This window comes from Rhizomucor pusillus (assembly GCF_041956525.1).
Source record: "Rhizomucor pusillus strain CBS 183.67 unplaced genomic scaffold VTP01scaffold_20, whole genome shotgun sequence".
Taxonomy (NCBI): Eukaryota; Fungi; Mucoromycota; class Mucoromycetes; order Mucorales; family Lichtheimiaceae; genus Rhizomucor; species Rhizomucor pusillus.
This window is the reverse complement of record NW_027192162.1, coordinates 333,323-345,790: the sequence shown is the minus strand read 5'-3', so window position 1 is coordinate 345,790 and position 12,468 is coordinate 333,323. Positions and strand designations below refer to the sequence as shown.

Here is a 12,468-nt window from a genome sequence, read left to right as displayed (position 1 = left end):
CGGCAACGGTTATATCCATTATATCAACTTCCACAGGATTCGCCGCGACATTCCTAATGCATACTTTTTAAAGCCGTTCATGCTCGTCTTCTCGCTCATCGGCATCAATGCGTGGATTTGGAGCACGGTCTTTCACGCTCGAGACCTGCCAATCACCGAGAAACTCGACTATTTCAGCGCCGGCCTGCTCATCCTTTACTCTCTTTACTTTGCTTTGCTTCGCTTGTTTCACATCCGCAACACTGCAGTTATACGCTTCCTGACTGTCATTTTCTCCCTCATGTATCTCGCACATGTGTCATATCTTTCGTTTGGACTGTTCGACTATGGTTACAACATGGCTGCGTCGGTCGTGGTTGGTTCTGCGCAGCTGTTGCTCTGGGTTGGCTGGTCTGTGCTCCAGTATACCGTGTACAAAGACAAGCGGTCGTACGCGTATCTCGCCGCATTGTCCGTAGCTGGCACGGGTGCAGCGATGGCACTTGAGCTATTCGACTTTCCCCCGCTTTGGCGCGTGCTAGACGCGCATAGTTTGTGGCACTTTTCAACTATTCCCTTGATGGCGCTTTGGTATCGCTTCGTCTTTTTAGACACCCGACACGAGATGTAAATGCATTTATTATTATCATCATATTATATTATCGTTTCTTTTTTGTGTACATGGAGGCTGATAAACTATCATCCTTTGACGGGGTATTGCTTGGCGACTCGTCTTCCGAACTGCTGTCACTCGATTCCGCATCTTCGTCATCCTCGTCCGAGTCATAGTAGCTGGGCCGTCGCTGGTTACGTTTCGTGCTATTGTTGTTTGCCGGCGTCGGCGGTGTCGCTGACGGGTTCTTGTTTGGGCGCAAGTAATTTTCAGGAATGACAAAACCAGTAGATGCACCCATATATTGCTGGTAAGATGCTGTGTCGGATGGTTTTTGAGGATGATGCTGAGGCGGATGCTTGTTACTTTTTGACGGCGCAGGAGGGCGTTTGCCCTTCTTTACCATTTTACGAGGGTTTTCATGACCGTTTGAATGATGTTGTCTTTGTTGATGCTGAGGGGAGGAGCTCACGATGGAGAGATACCAGAACATTAAATTAGATATTAAGACCTGCTCGTGTAGGGGTCGTCGCGGATTAGCTAATTTGGCATGCGAGAGGCGATAAATGGCGCGCTCAATGTGCAGAGGGAGTCGATTGTTATTAATCCTATTCAGTTGGAAGTCTTTTGGAGGTGCAGTCGTCGCTGCTGCCGCTGCTCCTGCGTTGGACGGTTCCGAGCCTGCGCTCTTCTTTCTCGAGAACAATGAGGAAAGTCCAAACTTCTTCGGAGTCTCTGACGATTTCGATGGTCGCGGCTGGGGTGTAGCTTCAGGCACAGTTAGCGAGCTTTTTGGCTCTGGTTTGGACGACGATTTCTTGAAGCTCCATGACCAGCTGGATTTTCGCTGTGGTTCGATACGCGGCGACTCGGGCTCGGGCTGAATGGTATGTTCAGGTGGGGTTGGGGGTTGTGCTGAAAGTGATGTTGATTGTGGAGGAGTTGTAGAAGGAAGATGCGCTGGAATAGGAACAGCGGGTGACGGTGGGCCATGACCTGCCTTTGCCACTGCTAGCTCCTGTATTTGCTCCATGGGCTCGGCTGTTTGCCGGATTTCGGGTACGTCCGGCTGCAATGGAGCATCTGTTAGCGTGACAGGTCCGGAGAATGAGCTCGGCCTGATGTTCTGGTCGTGTTCTTGAACGAGTTTCGGTGGATTAAAGGAAGAGTTGCGTTGGAATTTTGTGCGTGCACCGCGACGTAACAATGATGTTCGGTCAGCTCTCGGAACGAGCACACGCGACTCGTCCAACGGTGAAGAATTACGATCGAAGACCAGGAAATCTGGTATTTGCTGGTCTACATGCGCGTAATAGAAAGCGTCAACTCGATGCAAACATATACATGTGTGTGTCAATAGACTATCTTACCTAATGCTTCTGTAGCACTGTTCAGACTGAGACTGCGGCGAACCCGCCGCCTATCCTTTTTGTTACCCTCCGCTTGCTCTGCATTATTATCAGGCTTTCCGCGCTCCAAGGCATCCATGGCCTCTTTTCTCCGTCCTCCCTTAGCGGCACTCTCATTATCCTCCTCTTCAGCGTCGCCGGGAGTGAATGAAACAGACAGAATACTGCTCCGCCGTTTAAGGCTCGAGCGCTTTTGCATAGACAGGGCATTGGTGCGCAAAAATTCCTCGAATTCTCCCGGTGCAATTTCAGGATGCTGGGATGCAGGAACCCTTACAAACAAAATCACAACGTTTTATTGAGTCAAAATGCACTGTTTGCCTATTGTAACATGTCTGCCCTTACCAGAATAAGTGGGAGGGGTTACTCGTGGCTATATTTATACGTTGCTGTGTCTGATGTACGGGGGACTCCTCCGATTTCAGAGATGTGGACAGGGAACGAGTTAGTCCCGTTGTTGTCACTGTCGTGCTAGCTTCGCTTGCAGGGGACAGTTCTGGTGTGGATGGTTGGAATTCGCTCCTTGGAGCCGCGACGTTGTTTAGGTGCGGTGGTACTCGTCCGTTGGGGCCACTGTAAAAGCTGTAAGGATCGTTGCGTTCAAGATCTGTCATTGAGAAGAGAGCAGTCAAGACAGATGTAGTCGAGGAATGGTCATGGAGAAAGAGGAAGAAGGTGGTGGTTGCTATGCACTCGGTGAGAAAGCCGTTGTTTCTCCAGGGGCCGCTTGCCTGATTCGGGGTAAACGCAATTTGGACAAGGCGCTGTTGCCTAGACTTCTATACTTCCAATAGCCCATTTTGACGAAGACAGCAAAACGCATTGGCTAATCGCATAAATAGCCATAAATTCAGTACACACTGGACACAGTGTGTAAATATACACTGCTCCCGCGCAATATCATTCGGGTTACATGGTCGATGAATTCTTGTCAAACGCGAGATGGTCCAAACATTCTGGTGTCGCGACGGAGCAACTGAATTGATGCGGCGCAACAACAGTGCATGTGGCGTACTACAATAGCATGTTTATTTTCGCTAGCAATGAAGGTTGTCTGCCCATCAAGATAGCATCAGCTGCTAAAATTAAAAAGGTCATTGTCCGCTTGCCCTCTTTGTGCAGCAATTTGCCATCTGCTTGTACAACATGTTCCTTTTAAGGCAGGCCAGAATGCCGTCGTGTGCTCTTCTATTGCTACAACTTTCAACTGCTTCCACGGTCATAATCCAGGCCAGTCGACGAAATGACTTTTGAGTAACTGACCTAAACACCGAGTAGTTGAGTTTGCAGATGATGTTTGCTTAGGTTGCCTGCTTCAGGTAAAAGGTCCCTACCTCCTGCCATCTCCAAAGGAGAACTATGGAGCTATGCAAGTCTATTAGAGGAAAATCGGCGATATGCTAAAGGCTACAATGTGCAATTTGGACTGCTGGAAAGCGTAATAAAACTCGATATCCATTTGTTTGGCCGTATACAGCTATCATGCTGAGAGCAACTGGAAATGTGTATTTTCAATACATACTACAGAAATCAATCTAGCGAGCGACCAAATAACAATAAACATCCCACGCCTGTGGAAACAACATCTGACGATCAACTTCCTGGAGAACTTTCAGAAATATACGCATATTTAGAACGCAACAATCTCTTATAATATCTTCGTACAAGACATCTGATCTGTGAATGGGCATTACTGACATCTATATTTCGATAACATAAAGGTATTACTCGATCGTTCGTCACAGATAGAATCCACTTTCACAAGTAAAGGATCGTTTATTGCAATCGCACAGGTAAAAAGTTGCCTACAATGACAGTCTGCACATGTGCAAATTAGCGTGCTGGTTCATACTATAATATCACGTCATTATATTCGACTTACCGGGATATTGTACTTATCTCTTCGAATCGTGAATGAGAAGCAGCAAGATATTACACTTGTATTATCTGGATCAGGGCTCTTCAATAAGCAGGAGGTCAAGACGGCTTTCTGTCCAGGATCGAACGCAATGTTGCCGTATTTTTCCCAATAGTTAACAGCAGATTCTTCTGCCATTAGCTCATAGATACATAAACGGCCCTATTGAAGCTGTCAGATAAGACATGTCTTGACGTCTCAGCACTGTACTTACTTCACGCAAATTTTCAATAGGCACATTTACGAGGGAGGCAAATTCTTTGTTTCCCTTGTAGATTTCGCCTGTTCGACGCCAAAGACACGCTGGGATTCCCATCGAACTAAAAACACGGTCATAGTCCTATACAATATTATAGTCAGAGAAACCCAAAAGCAGAAATGAAGGTACTACAAAAATTTCGGCATTTACCAGCAACAACCGTTCAAATGCTTCCTCCACAAGTATCAAATCAATATCCGTTAGGCTTTGTGCAACCGATCTAAATGCTGGTCGGAATGTGCCCATGACATTGAGAATTCGTTGACGACTTGAAGCTGACATGCTGTTACAAGGAAAAAATTGTAAATATCAAATAGCGTTTGCAATTTTGGAATGACCTACTTGTTGTCCATATACTTTTGCAGGCGAGCATATCCATTTACATAGTTGTACGGTTTAAGGAAACCTGCTTCATATTTTGCATTGATAACCTCGGTTAAACGATCTTCTAGTTTGCCATCGGACGGATCAGCGGCTGTCAAAAAGAACTTTTCGGTTGTATTGACCGCAGGAGGGGCCGCTGATGTTGGTTGAGTTGCAGCGTTGTTGTTATTGTTTGTATTGGTGTTGTTGTACATGGCCTGAACGTCGCCATCCAGAGAGTCCAAAAAGTTGCTGATGACCGAAATTTCGTTGCCCATCTGCTCGCTCGCAAAAGTCAGTTGGCCAGTGCCCATCTGCCCAAAGAACTGTATTGGCAATCCTCCCAAATTGCTGTTGCCAGAAAGCCCTATTATTTTTGCCGGTGAGCAGCATGCTATATTTTTGCCTTGATGTACAATGCAATACCATTGGTCAAGTTATTGAGCAAGTAATTTGGTGTAGTGGTATTCTGATTCAATCGAGTTTTGTTGCTGGCATTGCTGTTATTATTATTGTTCTGAGCAGAGTTGTTCGAATGCTTCGGTTCGTCTCGACACAGGTGGCCAATGCTGCGTTTAATACATCGTTGACATGGTCGACCTGGAAAATAACAGGCAGGTTACAAAGCCTGCAATGTCCCTAGAATTAATGTTCGAACAGTACCTTCATCGCAAGTCATGTGTGACCTTCGGCAGAAGACACATGCTATCGAGATGTTAGCATGCGAAGCATTTCCCAAATTAAAGGCATAGCCGATTACCATGAGTCACTTTCCGCCGTTTCGGGCCTGTTCTTTTCTTCTTTGGGTCCTGGCTGTTTGCAGAGTCGTTTGACGAATCAACAGGGTTGGTAGTAGCAGCTGTCGGTGTATTCTGCTGTTGTGTGTTGTTTTGGTTATTGGCGCTGTTGTTTTCACTGGCACTGCTGTTCTCCATGACTAGTGGATCCGAGAGTGGGGTGGAACAAGAGGGCTGATGTGATGTGGGACGCCCGGCCCAACGCTTCTGGCGGAGTTTTGCTATGCTCAACTCCAAATCGCCAGGTTTATCATACAGATTGCTTTATAACTTAACATACTTTGTCTCTTGGTGTACGCAGTGTTCAAGTTATATACACCTTTCCCAAAGTAATGTCGCATTTTATAAAATTTTATAATACATTTATACACCAAAACGACAAATTTCAGCGGCATTATTTTTTGGAAAAGGTGTATGCTTCCATGTTACCAAGTAGCTGAGAGGGAAAAGTTTTTGGATTAAGAGCTGGTGTTATCTTGCCGCGACAATCAACGCTGTGTCAGTATGTCCTAATCGTTACAGTATCGTGTATATTCAGACAGATAAGTACAATGCGCATCTATGCACAGTTTTTCGGACCCACATTATTATTACCATTGTTTCAGTGCGCCTAAAATAATGCGTTTTTCATATGAATTTTTTGATATGATATGATAGATGGAAAGTTTCGCGTGGAATTGACTAGATCTCAATCGCCACCATCACCCATTTGAGCTCCGGTAATCGTATAACTAGATAGAACATAACATGAAATAAAATTTTATTTTATTTAGCAAATGTTGTGAGACCTCAAGTCGCATCGATCCTCGGTATAAGCCGGATGGATCTTCACAGGCTCGCTTGTAGCACTCATGCATGTCTTTCGGTAAATGAAAATGATCATGCACGTGGATACCCTAACCAAAGTATGGACTTAACAAACATAAAAAAAGGAACTTTCTTGTCAGACCTGTGCGCAACGTGAGTACTATGTATCTTTCTATTAAAAGTAGGTCACCGTAGTAATCAAATTTAGGCAAAAACGTCGGTTGGTAAAATGTTATTGATAAATGTACGAAAAATTGTTCTAGTCCACCAAGTGCAAATCAAGTCACAGCGAAAATCTCTGCCAAGATTTCTAATTGAGAGCATATCATTAAGTGTATTCACCATTTTTTAAAGATATTGCCAAGGGACGATCATGTTTCATTAAGATAAAAAATGTGACTGGACAACAGCGCATAGTCCGCTAAAAGAAAAAAGCGATAAATATTGCGTGCTGAACAACGTACAGTCAGGGGGAAACATGCAGAAAATCGTGAACGGAACTCAGAAGAGTCAATTGATAGACAGGGGCAGACAGAGAAGGTTGACAACGGAAACCACCTTGATGTTATTAACGTACTTTGCTCTATCGTTTTCTATTGCAATCAATTTGTGCGCATAATCGAGACTAACTCCTGTCGGTGCTTGATCAATGCCAATATATTGTTTCTGCAGAATCGTCCTATCACGGTAACGATGCTATAGCGCAGTTGCAGACGTGATACACGGAAAAAAGGGATCGACCTTACATTCTCGGCTGTTTTCCCGCATAGAAAGGCGGACAGGGCATCGGGATCCTTATCTGTCTAGTAACAACTGAGGTTAGCATGAATTTGCGTACCATTTGTCTAAGCGCCGAACAAAAAACTCGCGTTGATTTAGTCTAGTTTCGGTATCCTCCAATGCTATTCAATTTCTAGATCATGCAAGGGGTGAGCGTTTCTAATAACTAGGCGGTTATCAGACCGTGGGTTTGGGGTCCTTTACATTTAGGCTGTCGGGGCCAATAACTGCGTTCTTGGACAACTGGATCTAATATAAAGAGGATCGCCAGGGGACTCTGCTCTTTCGTTGTCAACCCCAAAAAGCAGAAAAGAAAAACCAAGGAAGAAATGTCAAAACACCAGCGGTCTTCAAGTGCACCTAGCCCCCCTTCCAATCGTCCAGATTCTGTTCCAAACACACCAGACACTTTAATCGACGATGAACGGAGCACAGTGGTCGGCCAGCTTAGTCGATCAACGTCCAATGCGAGCTCAAAGAAGATAAAATTCCATTCCATGGCAGGATTTCCTATCAAGACCGACAACGCTGATCTGGAAACGTGCTATCACGAAGCAAGTGAATCGCCTACTGTTGTTGACGTACCCGTGGAGCCATATTCTATTTTTTCAAAATCAAAAATACGATGGATTGTCCTCTTGGTATCTGTAGCTGCATTCTTCGCGCCATTCTCTGTAAATAGCTACTTTCCAGCCATGGGTCTTATCGAAAAGGTAAGTCTATACCACAGTTCTTACAATTACGTTATTCTAAGCACGATTTTCGTTATCTACACAGGATCTGCATGTTTCCTCCCAACAAGTGTAAGTCCTATATAGCAATACAGTAAAGTCAGCAACCAGATCCGCTCAACCTTAGATCTAAATAGAAATCTTTCGGTGACTGTCTTCATGATATTTCAAGCAATATCCCCATCCTTTTGGAGCGCTTTAGCTGATACGCGTGGCCGACGACCTGTGTATCTAAGTACAATGCTGGTGTATATCCTTGCATGCATTGGATTGGCTATCACTTCTAGCTACACCGAGTTACTTCTGCTGCGTATGCTGCAAGCGTTTGGAGCAAGTTCCGTGATCGCTATCGGTGCTGGAACCATAGGTAAGTTTGTGCACTAATACTTTTATTTGTTGCACACTTTTTCTAAATTATTCTGTTATACTCTTTATAGCTGATATCGCTCATCCTGCAAAGCGAGGTGGCTATCTCGGATGGTACTCCCTCGGTTGGAATCTAGGCCCAGTCGTTGGTCCTGCCATCGGCGGCGTGGTCTCTCAGTATCTTGGTTGGCGCTGGATATTCTGGCTCTTGGCAATCTTTGGTGCTGTCCATTGGCTTCTCCTGGGCTTCTTTCTACCGGAAACACTGCGGTCGCTAGTCGGCAATGGTTCTGGATACGCAAACCCTACGCCTCTTCAGTGGTGGCGACATCGTCGGCAGCATCAAGCCAACAAGAATGATAAGGAGCCCGAGACGGAAAAGCAAACATCCCAGACATCTTCCCCTCTTCGCTCTTTTGTACAATGGTTTATTGGCCTCTTTCAGCCTCTGACCTATGCAAAAGAGATGGATATAATGATGCTTTTGATCCTTTACATGATGCAATACGCAGCATTCTACACTGTAACAACCAGTTTGCCTTATCTGTTTACTAGCATCTACAACCTGAACGAGACCATGGTTGGGCTTTCCTACTTTCCGAGCGGCGTTGGATGCATTGTCGGCTCGGTGCTTCAAGGCAAGATTCTCAACCGCGATTACAAGAAAATGCAAGCTCGGTTTGCTCCTTCTGGGAAGGAGAACTCTACTTGCAAACTCCATATGCCTTTGGAGCATGCTCGACTAAGAACCGTGTGGATCCATGCACTCATCTTTAATGTATTGCTGGTTGTGTATGGTTGGTGCCTCTACGTCAAGGCTCACATCAGCGCCATCCTGATCATCCATTTTATTCGTAAGTAACTGTGCAGTAGAGTCTATCGAAGCAACAACAATGATTGATCGTGTAAATTATACAGTTGGTTTCTCAACTCAAGCTATTTTCAATGCCATCCAGACCTTGTTCGTCGACTTATACCCTAGCAAATCGGCATCGATCACAGCAACAAACAATATCTTCCGCTGCTTGGCCGGTGCAGGTGCAACTACTGCCATCATACCCGGTATCAACCTTTTGGGAGTCGGCTGGGTATTTACGCTCTCCTCAGGCATCCTCCTGGTCTGCCGTGTACCATTAGTACTGGAACTTATGCATGGACCGCGTTGGCGATTTCGCCGTGCCGAGGAGGAAGCGATTTAAACTTCCTTCGATGTATTGTGATATCATTTGTATTGATATGTATACCATTCAACGTTGTACATTTTTTCCTTCAAAAAAATTTGCTGGCCAATGTCTTTTTTTGTTATCAATATTTTAAGCATGTTTCTCTGCATATTTAGCGATCGATCCGCGATAAGATCATTGTATGCATAAAGCATTTAGACCAGTGAACTATCGCAAATACATCAACCATTCAGCGAGTTCCCTGAAGCATTTAATGTTTCTTGAGCCTTGATTCGAGTTTACACTGGACAAGATAACAGATCACAAAAGCAACTACAACTTCCTTGTGCGCAACAGGACTACTGTGTAAGCAAGACGGTGGACTAGAAATAAAGGGATGATTGATCTCTGTTGAAAAGGAAAACAGTAATGATAGGATGGGGACAGATATGAGACTCCTGTTTATTACGTTCGATACAGTAGTTGAACATGGAACTTCACCGTAGTGATTACTAGGTCTAGGTAATTATCCAGAGTCATTGTGCGACAGACAGTCGGAGTGGTGATGATTCATTGTCGGATACGGCAGGATAAAACATAGATGAGATTCGCCATACGTTTTGGCTTGCTTTAGGGATGGGTGCCCAAATCTTGCCTTGATTGCTTCAACAACACTCTTGTTTGCAAGACTGATGCTTGACGACAATAAATCCGCAAGCTTTTGCAGCCGCACATTGAGCTGCTCGTTTCCGATGACTTCCATTGTCCGCTGGCACAAATCATTGAATAGATATCATGGGACTTGCTTCGGACAGACAGATAGCGGTCACTGTCGAACAGACTGATTGCGTTGCTGATGAAGGAATTGACACAAGTCCATACGCATGAATAGACAAAATAAACAAAAAGGTATTAATAAAAAGGTATGACGGAGATGATTTCGTCATTTAAAATGCTTACGTATGGAAACATTGAATGCATAAATACAAAGGTCTCTCCTATATTGCTGTGTTGCTTTTATCGTTATTAGATAGCATGAATGGGAACACTTTTTCCATTTGAAGGCATGCGTTTGCACTGTAAACCTCTACATCAACTGTATAGGCAGCCATTGTCTCTCAAAGAGTGACTAGTGAGTGCCCAAGCAAATCCAAGCAGTCAAAAAACTCTGGGGTCGGGTCGAAGTCTCGTTTTAAAGCTCGGACCAATACCTTTTAAAAGCAGTCGATATGCAGTGATGAATCAATATTTTACATGTTTGCCTTTCTATGTAGATGGATAGTATAGTATTGGCTGCAGCGTTCTGGGAAGCTGATAGGCTGTAGCACAGGCGCCCCAATTAATGCCAACAGTTTCTGTGGCGTTGATGCGATGGCTTGTGCTTTCATCAGAAAGAAAAGAAAACCCCTGTGGTGCGTTTACGACCTGTTTCACGTCGCACCTTCAAAAATTCGAGTGCAAGCATCGCGATCGCCCGATGCCCTTTCTTTCCGGATAGATATCAGACTCTCTGGGAAGAAGCTTCATTTTCTCCACTCTCTCTCTCTTCCCTTGATCGTATCATATGTTGCCCACTTTCCAGAGCCAACATGGCAGGCCTGACGAGTCTGATGAGGAACAACCTCTTTTGCTAGCCAGCAACGACTACAAGTCGCGCTCGCGCCGTTACTTTGACACACCACTTGTCATCAAGGAGATCATTTTTATTCTCGGGTACTCTTGGCCGTTGCTAGTCACATACCTGGTTGGAACAGCAAATAAGCTTGTAGATGCCTGGTTTCTTGGAAGATTAGGAGCGCATGGTACGTGTCAAGCATTATGCAAGTAATTTTTCATCTTGCTTACTGTCTCGCTTCACCACTATCAGTGATGGCGGTTGTTAGTCTTGGTCAATTATGGTCGACTGTGGCCGGCGTCGCTATTGGCAGTGGGCTTCTATCCGCAATCGATACCCTTGTTGCGCAAGCATTCACAGCAGCTCAGAACTCGACGACGCTCGGTATCATATTGCAACGCGGCCTAGCAATTATGGCCATTTTCTCGACAGCAGTAATCACTTTGTGGATGTTCGCAAATCCCATCCTCGTTGCCATGGGCCAAGCATCTGACCTGGCACAAGATACGCAGCTTTATCTATATATCATCCTTCCTACGGTCTATCCTGTTTTTGTGTCAACAGCTGTACGCAAGTTTATGCAAGCTCTCGGAGAAATGCGCGTTACCATGTATATGATGATGCCGCTCTTTCCATTGAGTTGCTTGACAGCCTTTATATTTCTGGACCGCTGGAATCTCGGTATCGTTGGCGCCGCGTGCCATTTCTTGACTTACCATTCTCTCATCCTTGTGACATACGTCACATTCTTATGTTACGGGACACAGTTTCGCAGCAAGTATTGGCCAGGTTGGTCAAAACAAGCGTTTCATCGATGGCACGAATTTCTGAAACTCGGTAAGCTGCAGAAACTTGCATAAGGTTCCCCGTCTCATTGTTTTCGAACCTCATGCAGGAATTCCTGGGATGTTAAGCGGTGCATCCGATTGGGCGTTCGAAGTTTGTGCCTTGCTATCGGGCACTCTGGCTAAAACAAGCTTGGCTGGTCAATCGATTATCCTTTCCGTGAACTCTTTCCTTTTAATGATACCATTGTAAATATCATGATGTTACACAATCTTTTCCGTGTTTTCTTATATACAGTTAGGGCTCTTTCCAACGCGGCAAGCGTTCGCATCGGTCATCTGTTGGGCGCGCATCGACCGGACAAGATCAAAACGTGTATCCATGCGACTTGTATCCTCGGTCTCGCCATTGCTACCACTAACGTTACTCTCATGTTTACATTTCGAAACGCCATTGCGAATCATTTCTCTCACGAAACGAACGTGATTGAAGCCGCAATTGATTTGATGCCTATTGCATGTCTTTCCCATTTTTTTACAGTAAGTGCTGCGTTCTGCTTATTCTGTATCCCACACTGATGATCTCTCCAGGGAATCGGATCTATATTTTCGGGGACACTCAACGCTTTCGGCAAGCAGCCTGTTGTTTGCAGCGTTAATCTCGTGTCTTACTATATCATCGGAGTCCCTCTTGGGTTCTATTTGGGAAGGACAATGGGCATCAGTCTCAATGGCATATGGGCCGGATTTGCTATCGCTGCAGTTCTAAAGGCGACTTGGGAAGCTATCATCTTGGCAAACATGGATTGGGAATTAGAGTGCCGAAGAACAAGTCGGCGCATTAGCGAACAAGAACTTCCATGATATGATCATTGCAAATCCT

The 12,468-nt window shown here is 45.0% G+C and overlaps 4 protein-coding genes across 4 annotated transcripts; 2 read left to right on the top strand and 2 right to left on the bottom strand.

The window, feature by feature from the left end:
• Positions 1-638: 638 nt before the first annotated feature.
• Positions 639-2,615, bottom strand: VTP01DRAFT_5163 (uncharacterized protein; the record flags this gene model as incomplete). The annotated part of the gene is made up of 3 exons (XM_069383925.1): positions 639-1,891; positions 1,963-2,273; positions 2,347-2,615. 3 exons carry the CDS (start codon positions 2,613-2,615, stop codon positions 639-641), a joined length of 1,833 nt encoding a protein of 610 aa, XP_069235763.1.
• Positions 2,616-3,777: 1,162 nt separating this feature from the next.
• Positions 3,778-5,476, bottom strand: VTP01DRAFT_5162 (uncharacterized protein; the record flags this gene model as incomplete). Its single annotated transcript, XM_069383924.1, has 8 exons — positions 3,778-3,819; positions 3,884-4,081; positions 4,134-4,259; positions 4,329-4,461; positions 4,521-4,908; positions 4,968-5,141; positions 5,205-5,246; positions 5,302-5,476. The coding sequence occupies 8 exons, from the start codon at positions 5,474-5,476 to the stop codon at positions 3,778-3,780; spliced, it is 1,278 nt and encodes a 425-aa protein (XP_069235762.1).
• A 1,778-nt stretch (positions 5,477-7,254) lies between these two features.
• Positions 7,255-9,221, top strand: VTP01DRAFT_5161 (uncharacterized protein; the record flags this gene model as incomplete). Its single annotated transcript, XM_069383923.1, has 5 exons — positions 7,255-7,638; positions 7,703-7,728; positions 7,794-8,023; positions 8,094-8,876; positions 8,941-9,221. 5 exons carry the CDS (start codon positions 7,255-7,257, stop codon positions 9,219-9,221), a joined length of 1,704 nt encoding a protein of 567 aa, XP_069235761.1.
• Positions 9,222-10,749: 1,528 nt separating this feature from the next.
• VTP01DRAFT_5160 (uncharacterized protein) lies at positions 10,750-12,449 on the top strand (the record flags this gene model as incomplete). Its single annotated transcript, XM_069383922.1, has 5 exons — positions 10,750-10,987; positions 11,053-11,637; positions 11,696-11,834; positions 11,888-12,125; positions 12,177-12,449. The coding sequence occupies 5 exons, from the start codon at positions 10,750-10,752 to the stop codon at positions 12,447-12,449; spliced, it is 1,473 nt and encodes a 490-aa protein (XP_069235760.1).
• Between the last annotated feature and the right edge of the window lie 19 nt (positions 12,450-12,468).